General features: G+C 38.6%; 1 protein-coding gene across 2 annotated transcripts in view; it reads right to left on the bottom strand.

Annotated features, from left to right (window-relative positions):
• Positions 1–5,148: 5,148 nt before the first annotated feature.
• LOC5580108 (protein tweety) overlaps positions 5,149–20,273 on the bottom strand; it is a 41,355-nt gene continuing 26,230 nt past the window's right edge. The window contains exons 3-6 of one of the 2 annotated variants that reach the window (XM_001654990.2): positions 17,199–17,581; positions 16,865–17,137; positions 9,342–9,449; positions 5,149–9,276 (exon numbers count right to left, since the gene is read on the bottom strand). In XM_001654990.2, the coding sequence (XP_001655040.1) occupies positions 9,027–9,276; positions 9,342–9,449; positions 16,865–17,137; positions 17,199–17,581 (1,014 nt within the window). In that variant the 3' untranslated portion in view covers positions 5,149–9,026. The remainder of the gene's footprint in view (positions 9,277–9,341; positions 9,450–16,864; positions 17,138–17,198; positions 17,582–20,273) is intronic. The other variant, XM_021848786.1, reaches the window with a different exon arrangement.

Consider the following 20,273-nt stretch of genomic DNA (forward strand, 5'->3'; position numbering starts at 1 on the left):
GCATGCTTACTGTCTCGGGTGAAAAAGCTTCCGTAGATGAAGAAGCATTCACTTCCTTCAAAGACCACCTATTGCAGATCATTTTGTCAAAAGGATACGAGAAACATGAGATATAAACGCTGACGAGTCAGGACTGTTTTTCAAACTATTACCATCTCGAACGCTGACATTGCACGATGAAGACATAGCGGAAGGGAGGAAAGTGATAAAATCCCGCATCACTTTCATGCCATGTTGCAACATCGACGGATCAAACAAGTTGCCACTGAAGCTTTTGGGAACTGCTGAAAATCCGAGGAGCCTGCCTAAGGACAAATCGTTGCTTCCGGTTTACTACAAAAATTCGAAGAAAGCATGGATGAACAGGGTACTTTTCAGGGAGTGGTTCTTTGATCAATTCGTGCCTTCAGTTGAAGCATTTGCAAGAATCAATAACCGCGATCCGCGTTATTGTATATCTACCTCCAAATGTCACGTCGTATCGGCCAACCCATGGATCAGGGAGTCCTCAATGCTGTCAAGAAACGTTATAGAAAGAAGCTAATGTTGCACTTACTTTTGACTGACGAAGATTTGGATTTCGAAGAGAAGCTGAAGAAAATTTAAGTAATCAACTGGCTTCACCAATCGTGGGAGGAAATATCCAGCAAAACTATTGAAGGATCATGGAAAAAGTTGACCGACGAGTATCCACAGTTTATCTTGGATAGCGACGAATATGACTCTTGATGCTGATGTTTTAGCCTTAGTGGCTTCTTTTACTAACGCTTTAGAAGAACATCAATCTTCCGATGAAGTGAAGCAATGGCTGGATGATAGTGTCTATGATTTGAATGGCTGCAAAATTACTGGAGATTGCGATCTGTATACAGATCAAGAGATCGTGGATTACATTATTACCCGTCATGCTGATTCCAGTGATGATTCCTCTCCGGATTTACATGATTCTACAAGTGAGATTGAACAAAATGACATGATTACTGAAAGTGCCATTCAAATTGTGGAATGTAATAAAGATCGTGAAAAACACGACAAGGCAATCGAAAGTGTGGATTATCTCATCAATTTTATGGAAGAAAAAGGGGACGTACTGGAAGTCACAAGATTAAATAATGTGAAAACCAAGCTGATCGAGTTGGAGTGGAAACGGCGTATAGAATGTTGAGTCAATATTGTTATGACTGTCCCTGGTCGGAATTGTTATTGGTATTGTTTTTATTCTAATACATGCTCAAATAAACTTTGAAAACCCGTCAATGTACTTACGTAAAAATCGAATTAATTGTATCAGTATATGAAAGAAAACGTAGCAAAACTTCTAAACATCTAGAATGACATTCTTGTTTCTCTGCGAGTTACTGGGTCGAAAATGCGTTCAAAGGTAATGGCCACTATCATGGTCCACGGTAATACAACAAGACAAGCGACCTCGTGTAGAGACTATATGTAGGGAGCCGACTCCTATTCTTTGCATATTAAATTCAATTCAGCAGGGGGAATCGTGGAGATGCCGAAGTGAAGGATTTTCTGTGATTAATATTAAAGTCAAAATACCAGATTATTCCATTTCATAAGAGCAAACTGCTTTCATTGTAAAGTACTGTTTCTCATAGTCTACTGCTTCCGAAGCTGGATTCAATTCTTGCTTTTTGTACGTTATCCTATTGGGTCACTTTTTGCAAAGAGAACATTTACGCAATTTCTTTTTGATAAAATTTGTAGCCTTTATGTACAGTTATGCTCATATTTAGTTGTTTTTAGAGGTTTCATCAAATTAGTAAACAATCTCATTATCAGCTGTGCTTGACAGTTCACTTTATGTGTCATGTGGTTTTTGACGTTTGAACCATGGACCAGTGGTCACATAAATAACACGGCACCGCTCAAATGTCAGATAGTGAACTCGTGCATCGGTCCATTTTTAATTTGAACGATGTGCAAATTAGCGGGGTTCAAATTAAATTCGCTATTAAAAGTGGGCAAACCAACGGCGGTACCCGGTACAGTAGTAGTTGCTCAACTAATCACTCGTGGCGTTCCTGTCGCATTTGTTGGAGTTTGATGTTTGCGCACTGCCGCCACATAGTTTCCGGATGGCCAAAATCGGCATAGGGTGTTAACCCTCTAATACCCAACCTCGACTTTAGATGTGGTACACTAGAATTTTGTGTATTTTTTCGTAGGGTGTCTGATCCAGTCATAGTGTGTGTACCAATAATAGTGGTAGTGCCGTTTCAAGCGTGTTATAGCCAATTTTTATTTTTATGTGTATTTTTCTAACATGGACATTGTCAAAATGATATGAATGTGTGAAAAAAAATCTTGTGAAATAGTAAGGAAATAGTAGAAAACAATTAAAAGCCTTAACTTTTTTGCTCCTTTGCACCAGTTATAGTGGGGCGTTCCTATAATAGTGAGTCTCAATGGGAAATCAATGTAAACCACTATTATAGGAACAAAAGTTAGCAAATACCACTATTACTGGAACGTGTTCCAGTAATGGAGGAAATGCTTTTTTGATAGATTTATTGATTTTATCATTCTAAGATTATTTTTTAAGTGAAATATAATAAAAAAAGCTTTCGAATGACGTATTCAGATATAAAAAACGAGTTTCCGTTATTTTTTGGCGAATTTTTATTCCTCAACCCGCTACTACTGCCACATCACTGGTATCTCGGAAATCAAGACGATTTGTTTTTCATCGCAGTAGGCAGCGCGCGCGGATGTGTTGAAAATTGATCTGTCACGTTTTTATCGTCTCCGCAAATTGTAAGATTCGGCTGATGAAACGGCTTGTGCAGTTTTTGAAAAAAGTGTTGATAGCGGAAATAAGTCTGATTAAAGTAGCATACAACTGCTCAATCAAAGATGTATGATAAATTTGGTGAGCTCGTTTCATGCTTCTATTTTAAATGCACAATATATTATGAAACGTTTTTATCATGACAGCAGTGGGAATGTTACTTAAATTATATGATTTTACAAAATATGAACAGTTTGTCACTGTAAGTGTCGACTTAGACTTTTGTACATTAACTTTAAAAACCCCATATCTTTACTTCTACTCCTCACTATCAAAACTCCTTCCCATGACAACCATGGAGATGCAGAGGTGATTTCGGTCTCTACTAACAATGGATGTCACACAAACATTCCTTCTTTTCCCCGATGACCGTAAGGACGTGGCCGGTGCCGTTATTGACTTTTTAATGTTTGGAGTTCTCGAAAATGTACATTGAAGATAGAATGCTACTCCCAAGTTAGGGGGAGAGCCCCCAGTACCGGACACTTAAGCCACTAAATTCATAATTGGAAAAATATTGTTCTTATGGGCTCGTATTACCCATATATGATAAAAATTATCATTTTTATAGCGTACAAAAATAAATTTGAAAATATAAATATGAATTTTAACACTGCATTTTGATGATGAATTTTAGTACCAAATTGATCGATCTTGAAAGATGGCACCCAATACCGGACACGATCTGGAAATGCCTCGAATTCTGTAAATTTGAACTTTATTGAATGTGTACACTAAAGGAATAGTTTAAAATTACCAGTTCAATGCATTTACAACATTTACAAGAATAATTTGAGTATTTCTTAGTTTGCAAGATGCCTATCAAACTGAAACTGAGGGACAGGAGGTGCTTAACCAAAATTTTAATTTGTCCATATTTTGTTCAATTATAGTACAAAATACATTCATACTATCAAATTAGGATTATGTCCGATCATGCTTGCGGGATCCAAAGTGTTTTTTCATCTTAAAAATATTTACTAAATAGGCTCAAAATTAAGGGAATACGTCAATATTTTAAAGATTTTCAAACTTTTCTTCTTTTTCAAAAAGCCATGCATATTTCAAGGATGTGTTATTCTACGCAAACATTAGTCTCCATAATAGCTTTCTTTTCTACTAATACACCATCTTGATTGGACCATGATTTCTCAAAGTTTCGACTTTGTCCGGTATTGGGTGCTGTCCGGCACTGGGGGATCTCCCCCTACATCTCTTGGTTACTTGTGAAACTTCGATTATTATGGTCAATCACGCACTAACAACTACGAATTGTATGGCCATAAATGCTTATGCTTATGCTCCCGCAAATCAAAATAAATTAGTGGCTTAAACATAAGACCATAACTATTATTATTATCATATTTTTATGACTTTCGAAACATTTTTATATTTTTGAAAAATGTATAATAAAATATTTTTTCAATGATTTACAAATGCCTACGCCTTATTTAACAAAATCTTAAACAAATAAGCAAAACAGAATATTATTTTAGACTTGTTTTCATTGTATGAGGGACCGCTATTCGATGGCATCTGGAATCAAGGATTAGGACAGATTTTCGGATATTCAATAATGAATTACTTCGCAACCCCGTATCTGCCATGTTGTAGTCATGATTTCATTATATTTAAATTACGTGGTTGAAGTCTTCAAAATTCTACATAATTACTGTTCATGTTCTTTTATATGGTTGCATGATTTTTCACCGAAGTGATTCGTTCAATGTTTTATGCGCGTATGTCTCCTTCAAACTAAATGCTAAAAACTTTTGCTAGGATGCACAAATTCCTTTCTCATGTCAATGGCGTTACAACTTGATGCAACTAATAGACTTCTGCGCTCGAATGCTTTTGATGGCGAAGTATGTGTTTGGGGTCGTAGGTTAGAGCTTCGTCCTTCACCATTCCTCATATGGCTTGCCATTGGCGTTGAAGTTGTTTTTTGGTTTGTATATTTGGTATATCTATGATATAGTTGCATGATCATACGTACCCTTGCCTTCATTATTCGGTTTCATGCATTTACCCATTCTACAATAAAAATAAAAATAATCATATACAACAGTTAATTACATTCCTACATTTAATATATTTAATTAAATATTTGGTTTAAGGGTACTCCCATTACAATATGCTCGCATTGACTTCTAAAACTGCGCTTTTCGAAATAAATTGCCATTCTTTTTCGTTTGTCATTTATTCGCTACAAAATTTTCCTTTGCAACTGGCGCCATTTTATTTCCTCCGACAGATGTATTTTTTTCTTATGTTTTTAGCTTTAATATCAATTACATTAATATGCATATCAAAAAGATTTAGTTTGAATTTAGTCCTGTTCCTTCCAACATTAGTTTTAATGCCGTTTGTTTTTTTTTCTTGTTGATTTGCTCTAGTCTTCTGTCTAAACTGTAATAAACTCTTTCGGTAAAGTGGAATTGCGGGTTTAATAAAAATAATATTTGTAAAGTTTGTAGAGTTGTTATTTTATTTGAGCAGGTGTTTACTTCTCAGACTAGCATGTAATCTTTGGCGTAAAGTATGAATATGAACATAACCTAAATGGATGAACATAATGAATGAACACCAATCAAAGTGGTAACCAAACCATGAGATCGTTATCTCTTCTCATATGTAGCGTGATTGAAAAGTTATGAATATTGTTAGAAGTCTAAACAACATTTTTTTACACTCTCATATTTCCCGTAGCGTAGACACAAAAGCTTCGAATTATTCGTGCTTGCTGGTTACTGTTGTTTCTTTGTTGTCTGACTTTTTCTTTGTGAAAGGGAAGTTTTGATAAAACCATTTGCTTAGTTTCTGAGACTTGCACATTCTACATTGAAATAAATTACATATTCTAAAAAGGAACCCTATTCTGCGAAGTAAGATGGTGTAGCTTTTCGAATGCTTATGTGTCCATAATGACATTTATTTGCTCATTTTCATGGTTCCTAACAAACATATATAAGTACCGTCAGGAATACCCTAGTAGGATAATAAAAACGTAGCCCTTCAACCAGATTTTGTTAAATAATTGATACAATAACTAAAGTAAATAACTCAAACTACATTTTTTTTCTCATTATCCAAAACAATTAATCGCATTTCAAAACAATAGTTCGATGAGAGTCAGTTGCAAAAAACGATTGAAATTGGTGAACCCATTTTAGAGATTTTTTTTTTGATTGAGGTTCCATCAAATAATAACACAAAGGAACGCGTGCCTCAAAGATCAAATTATGTGTCTCCAGTGAATTTGAGGTCGCTAAATACATTTGCGTTCTCAGAAATGTTATAGCACATCACAAAATTGTGTTACATGCCGTCAAAGTTGTATAGAATACTGCTTTTGATGTTGTTTAAAAAAATTTAAATCCTGTTTTTTTTTGGTGATTCTATCCACCGAGCATTTGCAGATCGAGTTTTTGAACATGCTCACACAAAATTCATTGTTACTTCTAGATGACCAGCTACAATACTTTTCCAGATAATCAAAAATTACCCATTCAATAACAAAGCTACAACAAACTTCATTGATTCATTTTATTTAGTACCTTCAATCTAACTGATGTAGGTAATTAAACACATAAATCAGCATATAAGCAGATAAAGCATAATTGCATGCAAGTTGAGAAAGTTCTTCAGAATTTGCTCCAGAGATCACTCCCGCGCTACTACCTCCAGTAATTTTCTCAAGGATTACTTTATTATTTTGTTTTCCTTGGAGTTTCGATTTTCTTAACAAAAAAACTCTGGAATAAACTGTTGTGAATTCTCTTGGAAAACAATCAGTAGGCATCTTTGAAAGATTTTCTAGAGTAATAAATATAGATCTCGGTTGAAGGATTAGTCGATTAGTGAAGCTTTTGATAAAAAAAAATCCAAAGAAAAGTTGCGTGTCCTTCATGCAACACTTCTGCAAGCTGCATTGAATAATTTGAAATGGGCTTTCAAGAAGCCAACATTACAAAACTTCGTTGAAATTCGCCAGATGTTTTTCAAAAACCCAGTCAGATCAAGAATCTTTGCAGAAATCTTTCTATGATCACTACATACTACTGAAGCAGTCACCGGCTGAAAGTCTCGATAATAAAGATATAATTTACTACATACTGCAAATATCAGTTTGAGATGTTCGAATAATTTGCTAAAATTTTTATTATGAACTCTAGAGTCAGTCAATCGTTTAAGTAGAAACAGTAGAGAATTTCAAATATTTCAAATTCCTTAAACTTTCCAAAGAAGCTGGAAAAATCTGTCAATGATTGAGCCAAAAATATGCCATGAATTTACTCCGGCCTCTACGAACGACATTTGATTTGTTGTCACACTTAAAAAAAATATCATGCAAAGTCAGTAAGGTAAAATTGGGATTGGTTGATCAGTCATTATGAACATAAAAAAAGTAATTTTTTCTAGTCATTTTTTTTAGAACACGCTAATAATTCTCTATCGCATAACAAACGTTGAAAGAGGTTCCTTTCATTTTTTCATCAACCAAAATGACACATACCTATTTACAATGGCTTCTCGGACCCCCTGTATAGTCGTCACGGGTCCGCGAACCATCGGTTAAAAAACCCTGTGCTAAGGGATTCTGCAAACATACCTTGAAAATTGAACACATTCTTTGAAGAATGCCGGTGAGAGTTGCGGAAGAACCATCAATGAAATAAACCAAAACGTTATGGACCCACAAGCATTTGAAAAAACCATGTTTCATCTCAACACACCGAGCTTGTTCCTAATGTATATCTGAATCGAGTCAATCGATTTGTTTAACCAATTCCAGAGAGCTTCTGGAAAATCACCAAGGCCAGCTTTCTGGCTCGCTTGTATTATCTGTCTTCTAGTTAAGCCTAAAGTAGTCATCGTCGTCTAGTCCGCCTGTAACGATTTATTTTGATTTCTCATTCACCCTTTCTCCTTTCATTACGAATCATCATTCGCCTATGGAAAAGTAAAAATGCAACACCTACCTATTATACGCTGTCTGTGAACAGTTCGTGACAGTTTACAGCTCTGTTACCGCATAGAAACTACTCTCGTCGCTATTGTTAGCCGTGTTCGTTGGGTTGCTGTTGTTCATAATGCCGCCATTTTGGCCATTGGTGCTTGCGCCCTTGTTTCCGCCATTTACCGCCTTGGTAGCGTATATCACTTCTTTGGGATCATTTTTGGGCTTGTTGGTTTGATCATCACAGCCTAGCATCAATTCACCGTCGTGGTTCATTACCGGTGGCGGCGGAGGAGGCAACAGGTCCTCTTCTTCTATCAGTTCTGGTGGAGGTGGTGGCAAAGGAAGGGATTGGATTTGGGATGCAGTCATGGTGCTGCTCATGGTCGTCACCGGTGGTGGGGGCAAGGGAGCGTTCGCTGCCGACACCGTGTTACTGTTAGGGGTGTTTGCTTCCTGTTGTTGCTGTTGCTTTTGTTGTTGTGCTTGGGCCATTTTCTTCTTTTGAGCTTCAATCTCCAAAGCTTCGATTTTCGGCAAAGGAATGGCCTTCAGAGTGGCAAACTTACTGTTCTGATCAATCAGCTTCCGTTTCACGTATATTTCATCTTTTGCTGGTGCTGGTGGCTGCTGTGGTTGTTTGGGAATTTCCGGCAATGGAGTGTTGATGATCGACGGTAATGGCTTAGTCGTAGTTGGAGGCGTCGAGTTGAATGTTGTTTGGTTCTTTACTGTTTGTGCATTGTTCTTCATGGTTCCGTAGTGGTTAACTACATTGTTCGGGTTATTAGTTGAGTTACCATTGCTGTTACTATTGTTATTACTACTATTGTTATTATTGTTCGTGTTATGATTGTTTGGATTTTTGAGTGTTGAACAAATGTATATCTGTTTATCGCGTTCGTTTATGGAACTATCGTTGAGACTTGGTATTGCTTGAACCGATTCTAGTGCTTTCTGAGGATTTCTCAATGGTGGCAATGGCGGAGGGTTATCCTCGCTGTAGTGGTTCTGTTCGATAACTTTTCGGTTGATGGTCATTGTGTGACCAGGATGTTGCACGTGGCGAGTATGTGGTGGCATATGCGAATGCTGTTGTTGCTGTTGTTGCTGCTGCTGCTGCTGCTGCTGCTGCTGTTGCAGTTGATGTTGATGTTGCAATTGCAGCTGCATCAGCTGTTGTTGTTGCTGATGACTTAGCGTATGATAGTGTTGCATATTCGGCGGGTGATATTTTTTATCGTTACAGGCGGCGTAACTTCAGTAAAAATCATTTGCGTCTAATGTCTTGCAGTGCTTGCTCAGAGTGGCGTACTTGCCGTTGTTTGGTCCATGCATGTGGGTTGGACTGTTATTGTGAGATGGTAATCGTCCGAGGGTATGCGTTCCTCCTTGTCTCATCATGGCCTGATGATGATGGTGCAAGTGGGCCTGCTGCTGAGGGGTCATTTCATGTTTAAGGTTTCGTCCTGGATGTGCCAATGTTTGGGAGCCACTGATCACCGGTGGGCTGTAATTAAATAGACAGTTTTTATAAAGATGCTCTAAGTAATTCAATATAATTTCATAGAATACCCCTTATGTTGATGTGGCAGTGTTCTGGTATTCATATTCTGATGGTTTTGAGGATGAAGTTGATGGGCTGATACATATGATTGTTCTTCTACTTGAGCATAGTCGTTCCTATATTACAATAAAGTTGTCAAGAAATGAAAGTATTTACATGATCATATTTTTACGATAGTATATTAATTTTTTTAAATGCTTAAGGTGAAGATAAATCGAAGCCAAAGTTCAAATTTTCAAAAGCACGGATCTGGAGAACCAAACATCCGTTTGAGCTGAAAACCTAATCGATTGGTCACCACCAGCTGGTGACCAATCGATTATGTTTTCAGCTTAAACGGATGTTTGGTTTTCCAGATCCGTGCTCTTGAAAATTTGAACTTTGGCTTCGATTCATTTTCACCTTAATACGTAAGATATGTTAAAGCTGTAAGTAAGAACTTAGGTTACATAGATCTTTTCCTACTAGATACAGAAAGGGTCTGGGTCGTTTGGCATAACGCCGTTTGGATTAAAGGATCTATCCGTTTGTATTAAAGGCATCTATCGAGTTATAGAATTTTATTGCTGTTTGCATTTGAGATGCAAATCTCGACTAAACGTCCTTCGAATGCGGTAACACAAAACAATCAAAGGACACCTAGCAACGATTGTATAAATCACCGCCGCCCTAGCAAGAAAAACCTATCTTTGACATCGCATTACTTGTGAAAAATCTTGCCGCTTTTGGTGTTCCCGCATTTGATATTTGCATTTCAAACGCACACAGCAATATCAACGCAACAGAGCTTCTAAGGTTCATCGAGGTGGCTATGAAAACCAGTTTTACAGTTTAGTGTTCTAGGGTAATATTTCAAACAGATTCTTATACATTGTCTTGTATATAAAGCTACCTAAGAAAAAAATCAAATGATACGTACTTTAGAGTAGGATAATGGGAAGCCAAGGGATTTTTTTTTCCAAAAATATACACACGGTCATGGGTTTGAATCTCGCTGGTCTAGGATCTTTACGGGTTGGAAATTATCTCGACTTCGCAGGCCAAAGAGTATCTTGGTGCTTGCCACACGATATACACATGCAAATATAGTCAATTGTCAAAACTCATAAACTTCTCATAAGAACGTCAGGCTGAGAAGCAGGCTCTGTCCAAGTAAGGACGTAGCCGCCTTCTTCTTCTTCTTCTTCTTGAGCCTGCTTCTCAGTTTAGTGTTCTTGTGGCAGGTACGATTATACTCTATGCCCAGGGAAGTCAAAGAAATTTCCATTACGAAAAGATCCTGGACCGACCGGGAATCAAACCCAGGCACCTTCAGCATGGCTTTGTTTTGTAGCCGTGGATTCTTACCACTTGGCTAAGGAAGGCCCGGGCCAAAAAAAAGAAGAAAGACAACAAGGAAGAAATATAGATTGGAAGAACAAGCTGGAAGGGATGGTTTCGAATCGAGACTCATCAAGATGGGCCTGGTGAGAACTCCTCAACTTGCAGAGGTGCTGGGGGTGAGTTTATCATTAAGCCCCTGGACTTTCGTCAATGTTGCCCATCGATAGGTCAGTCTGTTAGTTGGAATCCACTAGTTCAAGCACACAACAAACGAAATGATATTACAGTATGGCCCATAAATAAATGCGAAAATCGTCATATCATGTTTTATGGTAGTTTTTACAAAGAAAATGTAAACGAAACATAAATGTTATTCATTTTTTGTATTGTTTATTCTCCTTAGACTCATTTTTTCACTTTGAACATGATTTTTATCTGTTAGTTTCACCTTACTAGAGAAGCATGCCTTCAAAGTTTATCATGCAATCGAGTTCAATATCTTTGTAATGAAAGCTTCTAGAACATCAATGATGGAGTGAGATTCTTCACAGGCGTTGTTCCTTGCATTCGCCCATTCGCTCCCAAGACGACAATTCGTTCGCTGGGGCGGTTGCTGTCGTCATGATGATGGTTTACGACAACAATGTCAAACCCATACATGGTTTCAAAACATTCGGAACAAAATATTTATTTTCACCGCTCAAGTGAAGTTATGCATGCAATTGAATGGGATCCAATGGTAGAGAATTCATTTATCCATCCAATGGTATTTTTGGGGGCAGCGGAGAATGTCCCAAAACGTGTTTTATTCAAGCGCAAAAATCGCTCAGGCGAAACTTCCAATGAAACTAACCTCACATATCCTGGTTTTCCAACCTCAAACTAGTGCTCCTACCAGCCGGATCTCAATTTTTATGAAAGTAGTGTAATAATACAACGAACAAACGTATGTATAACATAGAGAATGGATATTTCTACCTTTTCCGCCTAACTATTTCACTGTTAACCGTCTTTTATCAGAAAAATAATTCATTTTTCTCCACAGCGGCATGTGATGGATGCGTGATAAATTAAATCTCTCATCATCTGACTAGTTGCGCTACCAAAGTATAGATGGCCCACAGTATGTTGCGTTTCGCGCTTGGTGGCGTATATCAAATGATAGAATGATTTCATACCCGGATCATTCGAGACTTGAACATATTTTCAAAAAAAAAAACGGCTTATTTTGGAGATCCGTGGTTGAACCTTCATATAAGTGCGATAAGCGGCTCTGTTTTGCTCAAATCCTATGAGCTAGTATTGAGCTAGTTGTATCTAACCGAAGGAACACATTTCTTCCTAAAAAAAAACTTTTAAAAACCTCTGTTTTTATTTTTTACTAAACTTTAACAAAAAAATAAAAGCATATCGAACGCATAAGACGCAAATGCTCCCAAAAATATGTCCATGACAAAATACTTTATTGTGCCTGTGAAAAACATGTTCTCTAAGAACTCCTCCATCCTCTGATACCAAACAAACTATTATTTTTGACATTAAAGTGTGATTTTCGAAGGTGGAAAGTTTATCACCAGTGTATACGACAATCAGACGCTGATTCTAAATTTGAGCGGATAAAACCTTTAAACTTCTTTGCTTTATTGCTATATTGCTATATTGAGGTTGGTAAATGGCTGGGCATGGCGTACCATTGGTACCTCGCGTACCTGAAGGAATAAAAAAGACCCCTCTGTGCGGTCCTTAGCCTCTTGCCCAGCAACTCCTATCCCTACCTCCTCGCGGTACTGGCCGGGATACGAGTAACCTTAGGTAAGATCGGGTAACCAACCCTCGGTGGGAACTTTGATCGTATGCTGACAGGGGGGGGGGTTTGCTTTTGCTTTTGCTTCTGCAAACCTTGAGCGTCTGAACTACATGTTAGGAGCAGCTCACAACAGTGTATGTTCCCCATGTCAGGGGCGTCTGATTATCGTCCGAGTGCCAGAGAAGGACTCTAAGCTAAACTGTGCACTATGGTCCTCCGAACATTTAGGGGGAATGGTCCTCCGGAAATCTAGGGGGTTGGTGTCAGGCCCTGCAAGCCAGCCGTAAAAAAAATCAAGCAACGAATAATAACCGAGAGAAAACGGCCTATGACTAATTGATTTCGCCGCATCCAAGAATATGGCCGTTCGTAGCACCTACTTCCAACACAGCCTTCCATACCGATACACCTGGAGATCACCACAGCAGACAGAATCGCAAATCGACCACGTTTTGATTGATGGTCGGCACTTCTCCGACATTATCGACGTCCTATCGTGGCGCTAACATCGACTCTGATCACTATCTGGTGATGGTCAAACTGCGCCCAAAACTATCCGTCGTTTACAACGTACGGTACCGACGGCCGCCCCGGTATGACCTAGAGCGGCTTAAGCAACCGGATGTCGCAGCGGCATACGCGCAGCACCTCGAGACTGCATTACCGGAAGAGGGTGAGCTGGATGAAGCCCCTCTTGAGGACTGCTGGAGAACAGTAAAAGCAGCCATCAACGATGTAGCTGAGAGTAACGTCGGGTACGTGGGACGGAGTCGACGGAATGATTGGTTCGACGAGGAGTGCCAGGAGGTTTTGGAGGAGAAGAATGCAGCGCGGGCGGTCATGCTGCAGCAAGGGACCCGGCAGAACGTGGAACGTTATAGACGGAAACGGCAACAGCAGACCCGCCTCTTTCGGGAGAAAAACGCCGCCTGGAGGAGAGTGAGTGCGAGGAGATGGAACAGCTGTGCCGGTCTCCAGAAACGCGTATGTTCTATCAGAAGCTCAACGCATCCCGCAACGGCTTCGTGCCGCAAACCGAGATGTGCAGGGATAAGGATGGGAGCATTTTGACGGACGAGCCTGAGGTGATCGAAAGGTGGAAGCAGCACTTCGACGAACACGTGAATGGTGCTGAGAGCACAGGCAATGAAGGTCGGGACAACGGAGGAAATGCCTTCATCGGTACTACGGAGGATGGAAACCAACCAGCCCCCACTTTGAGGGAGGTTAAAGATGCCATTTACCAGCTCGAGAACAATAAAGCTGCTGGTAAGGAGGGTATCGTAGCTGAACTCATAAAGATGGGCCCAGAGAGGTTGGCCATTTGTTAGCACCGGCTGATAGGTACAATCTGGGAAACAGAGCAGCTACCGGAGGAGTGGAAGGAAGGGGTGATATGCCCCATCAACAAGAAAGACGACAAGTTAGATTGTGAGAATTTCGGGCGATCACCATTCTAAATGCGGCCTACAAAGTATTATCCCAGATCATTTTCCGTCGTCTGTCACCTATAGTAAGCGAGGTCGTGGGAAGTTATCAAGCCGGCTTCGTTGACGGCCGATCGACAACGGACCAGATCTTTACTGTACGGCAAATCCTCCAAAAATGTCGAGAATACCAGGTCCCAACGCAACACCTTTTCATCGATTTCAAGGCGGCATACGATAGTATAGGCATATAGAAAATCATGGACGAGAACAGCTTTCTTGGGAAGCTCACGAGACTGATAAGAGCGACGATGGAAGGTGTGCAAAATTGTGACAAGGTGATGGACTTTCGTGCCTGTTGTTCAATATTGCGCTAGAAGGTTTTGTGCGGAGAGCCGGGCTAAACAGCCGAGTTACGATTTTTACGAGATCCAGTCAATTTGTTTGCTTTGCGGATGATATGGATATTGTCGGCCGAATATTTGAAAAGGTGGCAGACCTGTACCCGCCTGAAACGCAAAACAGCAAAGGTTGGACTGGTGGTGAATGCGGCCAAAACAAAGTACATGTTTGTTAGCTGGTGGGGCCGAGTGCGACAGGGTTCGCCTAGGTATCAGTGTTACGATAGACGGGGATACCTTCGAGGTGGTCGACGAGTTCGTCTACCTTGGATCCTTGCTGACAGCTGACAATAACGTTAGCCGTGAAATACGGAGGCGCATCATCAGTGGAAGTCGGGCCTACTATGGCCTCCACAAGCAGCTGCGGTCAAAAAAGATTCACACCCGCACCAAATGTATCATGTATAAAACGCTCATAAGGCCGGTAGTCCTCTACGGGCATGAAGTGGACGATGCTCGAGGAGGACTTGCAAGTACTTGGAGTCTTCGAACGTCGGGTGCTAAGACGATCTTTGGCGGTGTGCAGGAAAACGGTATGTGGCGGCGAAGGATGAACCACAAGATCGCCCAACTTTACGGCGAACCCAGTATCCAGAAGGTGGCCAAAGCTGGAAGGATACGATGGGCAGGGCATGTTGCAAGAATGCCGGACATCAACCCTGCAAAGATGGTGTTCGCGTCGGATCCGGTTGGTACAAGAAGGCGTGAAGCGCAGCGAGCTAGGTGGGCGGATCAAGTTCGTATCGATCTGGTGAGCTTGGGGCAGAACCGAGGATGGAGAGATGCGGCCACGAACTGAGTATTGTGGCGTGAAATTGTTGATTCAGTGTTATCTGTTTAGATGTTAACTAAATAAATGAAATTATTCTTTGCTTTATTGCATTATTTAGGACAGTAAGAAAAATTTGAAAAAATTGTCCTAGATTGTGAAGTTATGTCCAAAGATGGAAATCTAGTGATCATGACAAAATCCTCGATGCATCGCGGTTGTTCTTTATCGTGGAAGCATAGCAACAACGATAAAGCTTATGTCGTCAAGTCATCACAACAAACTACGCTCTACGAATAATAAATCGCTCGGCATGTAGGCTAACGATCAATAGTTCGTAAATTTTTCGATGATGTTTGCTGTTTTATGTCTGCGATTTGCCTCCTAGTATGTCGTTTTTGTTGTGGAAGTCATTCTGGCATGGTGTGGGCACAAAGTATTGCAGTTATTGCGTTCCGATTCGCGTTAATCGCAACATGTTAGTTACAACATCCAACAAACTGTTTGTCCCGCGACAAACAGTGCATCGGATGCTCCATATATCTGTGATACGCGTGCGTAGTGAGGTGTTGAAATCATGCTGCTTCAAGAACGACGGCCTTCTTAGACCGTTTTTATCCTGTGTCGTTTGTCGCTAGAGTCATTTTTTTTCCATCCTTGGTTATGTCAGAATATACAACAATAAGCAGAAATTAATGACTGTTCATTTTATAAAACTGGGCACCTTGTGCAAGATGTATCTTTTAAATATATCAAAGAAATTGCAATCAGTTTTCTGTACATCGTTCTACTAATATTGTACAATGTTGTAATAATAAAAAATCCCCCAAAATAATTAAATTTCACACGGATAGAGAACAACGTTTAGAACGATAGATTTTTTGAGGTTATCTAAATCAACGATTTTTAGAAATTAGGCTGAAAAATGTGACAATCTATATTTTTCTATTTTCAAAAAAGGCTTGTTCTTCGAAAGCATCATTAATCAGAAGCCTGCTGAAAAATACAAAGTAATTTATATAGCAACTATTTTACAGATACCATAAAATCACTTTTCACCGAATTTTTAGGGAGAAAAATATTTTAAATTTGAAGGGTACTGATATAAGTGGAATATTTTGGTTTAAAGTCCGTCCTGACGGAAGTGCCAATATAGGAAAATAACTAACGACTTCATAGAGTTGCTTACTTAGTGCCCACGTTACATTTAAAGCACAATAGAAAAACAAATGATTTATTTTAAGAAGACCTCTCGAAGCGAACTAACAATACATAAAATTGGCAACACTGCTGTTATTAAATCGATTTTATTTTCCACAAATTATTTTCATAATTTGTTATTCTGAGATTACCAATTGAAATATTTGGAGAAAAACGTTTACACTTTGCTGTAGATCGATAAATATGCGTACATGATTTTAAAAGTATGAGACTTTTTAGAAAAACGACCATAAAGAGTAAAATTTATACTTTAGACTGCAGTTAAAACTCTCGATTTATCTCTCGTACAATTTTCTTTCTTTAGTAATCTGTTTAGATTTTCAGATTTAGATTTAGATTTTTTCTTAGATTTAGATTTAGAGTTTTGAACACGCTTTTTACCATTATTTTTTGTTGGGAGTGGAAGGATGGCGTATCAGAAAATTAGGCCTTAAAAGAATAAATCACTTAAGTTACCTAATGTCAGAGTATGGTGGAATATTATTGATCTTTTTAAAGCTATACCTTTAGTAGAATAGTTAAGGACATAAATAAATAAATTTACAAAAGTACACAAAACCCAGGATTTGAAAAAAAAACTCACCTTTTTCTAATATATATCCACGTATGCGAGTCAACCCAAACCATCACAGTGAGTAGAATTGCTGCCATGAAGCTAGCAATCAGCATAAGTACAAGTCCTAGCAGTCCTCCCTCGCAGAGGCCACGTGTTGCGCTTAGATAACTATAGTGAACCGCTTTGCAGTCAACCAAGGCCGTCAACTGCGTCAGAATGCGCTCGCACAGTTTGATGTCTGCGTTGACTGATCCCAGCTTAGGCCCTAGTCCGGCGTTTTTAAACAGTACCGGGGATATTCTGTGAATTAGAAGCAGATACTCAAATTGTGGATTTTGGTAAATTGACCATGAATTATTACTTTGAAACAGTGGTCATCGAGTTTCGAGCGTTGTTGATGGCATTGTGTGATTCGCGAAGTCGTTGAGTGAATGGATTTGAACGTGAAACGTCACATTGTGTATAATACAGTAGAATGTCCGACGGTAACTCGTTGGGTGCTTGATGTACGAGAAAATCAGCCGGGTCGTTACACAGATCTCCAACGGCGACCGAAGTAGACAAGTAAAGGCCCGACATGAGCCAGGATCCTGTAACGGCCAACAGTCCACACACGCTGAACAGAATCAAGGCACATCGCGAGTGACGTGCAACTCCTACCAGCAAAACGGCACACAACACTAGCAGAAGCGCTAGAATGGCAACTGTGCCTGGCCACCTAATCAGTTCCCACTGGTCTCCTTTCTGTAAAGAAATTTAATCAAATGAATGATGGCTTTTCAATTCAGGATGTTTCGTTCCATTCTTAAATTCCGAAATGGGAAAAATTCATAGATTAGAGTTATTATTTTCAAATAATTTTAACGTGGATGTGGACTTATTGAAATGTAAAGTTGTGGTCATATGAGGTTATTCAAGAACGCTTTCGATTATAGGCTTTCAGATTTGAATGCATATCCAGTGACCTCCCCTCGAATTTTAAGTGGAATGGCTATTTGAAATAATCCAAAAACTCGTTTGAATATAGGCCTGCGTTATGCTTACAACGAGTGGTTGCTCTAAGATTAATTAACAAATTATGTACACAAGAATGACTGTCTAGGGTTATTCAAGAACTCAATTGAGTACAGGACTTAAGATCAACAAGCTTAACCGCCAATCTCTTGAAATTAAATGAACGATATGAAGTCTTTATTCTCTAAACTTCTTAGATTATTTAAGTTTTTCAGAGTACAGTCGAATTTCGTTCGTTGCACTATCTTTAGGTGGGCTACGTTTTAATTGGGCTCCCGTTAGTTGGGCTATAGCCCACCTAAAACGAAGGCAAACGTCATTTTCTGACATAAGACCCAATTTATCAATGTTGGTAGCTCTGATTTTCTTTTGTTCTATGTTATTTGACAGCTTGAAACTCAGCCCGATTAGTGAAAGTCTTTCACTAAGTGGGCTACAGGATTAGTGCAACGAACGAAAGTTGACTGTATTAGCTTTATTCATTGAACCTTGAGAAATTACTGATACGCTAAAGGCTTGATGAGGAGTACGCTAATAACCGCATAATGTTTTTACAATATACACTTTGTACGGTTGTAGAACTGAAGACCTCATTGGATTTCTTCGATAATTTTTATTTGTTGTTTCGATCAAATTTTCAGCCATTTGATTGTCTAAACTCTTAAATACCGTTTTGTCTCAAATTACGAGCAGACTCATATTCCGAGGTAAATGGCTGGGCATGGCGTACCATTGGTACCTCGCGTACCTACAGGAATAAAATAGACGCCATTGTGTGTGATTATTTTTTATTTTTTTAATTTTTATTTTTATTATTTTTTCGTTGCAGATATTTAAGATAATTAATGAACTTAAACGACAGTTGCTATTAAAGTAACATGCAAATCGACTAGATTGAACAATATGCTTTTTACTCCTTAATTTGATTTTCGTAACGGTAAAGGAACAAACGATTGTCTACCGTTGCTTTAATCAGATATTCAACTAATATTTGTAGACAAAGAGAGCAATTGCTTTCAAAAAAGCACATGAGCTCCACATTCGGTCAGCTAAACAAATTCCAGAATTAGCAATATGAGCCTTCCCAAGGCTGTATAATTTTAAGGTTCCAGATATTGTCAAACAGTTTAGAAGAACTATGCACATGCTTAGACAACTTACGGATGATGCGATGTTATGGTTTCTGTAAATAGTTTTCGAGCAGAAATCTTGCAAAGACCATAGCAAAATTACCATGATAATCTATCCACTTGAACAAGTAATATAGGGAAACATATACATTTCAATTCTTTGGATTTGGGTTCAAATTATGATAACAAACTAAGAATTTACCTACTCTTAGTAAAAATTGCAATATGAAAAAATAATACAAATTATGGAATATGGTAAAAATGGAAAAAAAATACGATAGAAATGAATGTATCGAAATTCTGGTATAATGCCAGATGTGTTTAATAGAAAAGTTTCCTGATTATTTCAGGACATAGAGCACTGTAATTTCTCAAGAAAGCTGTGTATATTAACCCGAGAAGAGTTTAAAGTTTTTGATATAATATTGCTACAGAAAGGATTTTCATTAATCTAAATGAATATCGTATGGAATTTACAGGTCGGATTATCCGGAGACTCGATTATCCGGGGACTCGATTATCCAAGATTCCATTATCCGGAATTTTAAACTCGATTATCCGGAATTTGTTTTTTGATGTTCTTGTTTTTCAATTTTTATGCATACATCTGAGATAATTTGGTATTGCAATATACAATATGAATGGTTTAGCAGTTTAAAACGTATTTAAGAAAAGGGGGGCTTTAAAAAATGTTTTTTTTTGTGTATGCTGGTCAATTTTTTTTTCTTGTAGGGGTCTTTCCTGATCCAAGATAAAATTTCTGGTTACGCCACCGCATCATATAAATAAAATAACAAAAAAAAGATAATATGTAAGTTCATTTTTCAAAGATTTAAATTTTTTCTTAGTGATTCGATTATCCGGAGTGAAAAAAAAATCGATACTACGGATAATCGAGTCCGACCTGTAACTATAAAATAACAACATTTTGTGTTATATTATTTCTGTTAGAAATCGTTAAATCTGAAAAAAATCATCGACCGTTGGAAATCATATCCAAGGCCTTCATCTTGGAATTGCGGAATAACTGCACATTAACTACTACGGCTATCTGGGCCAGAACTGTTAAAAATCTTACCGGATTTGCATTTCGAATTTAACTCACGATTTCGAAAGCATTAAACTGAAGAAATAGGAGGCAAACGTTCCTGATCTTCTTGTATTAAACTGTCTGCTAGTGCACAAAGCCAAAATAAAAAGTGGACTGTTGTTGGATGCTTTCTTCGTTAAATTTAAGTGCGATCTGAGAAGTTGATTCCAATCTGTTTCACCTTCAAAAACAGAAATGTAAA

This window comes from Aedes aegypti, chromosome 1 (genome assembly GCF_002204515.2).
Source record: "Aedes aegypti strain LVP_AGWG chromosome 1, AaegL5.0 Primary Assembly, whole genome shotgun sequence".
NCBI classification, from domain to species: domain Eukaryota; kingdom Metazoa; phylum Arthropoda; class Insecta; order Diptera; family Culicidae; genus Aedes; species Aedes aegypti.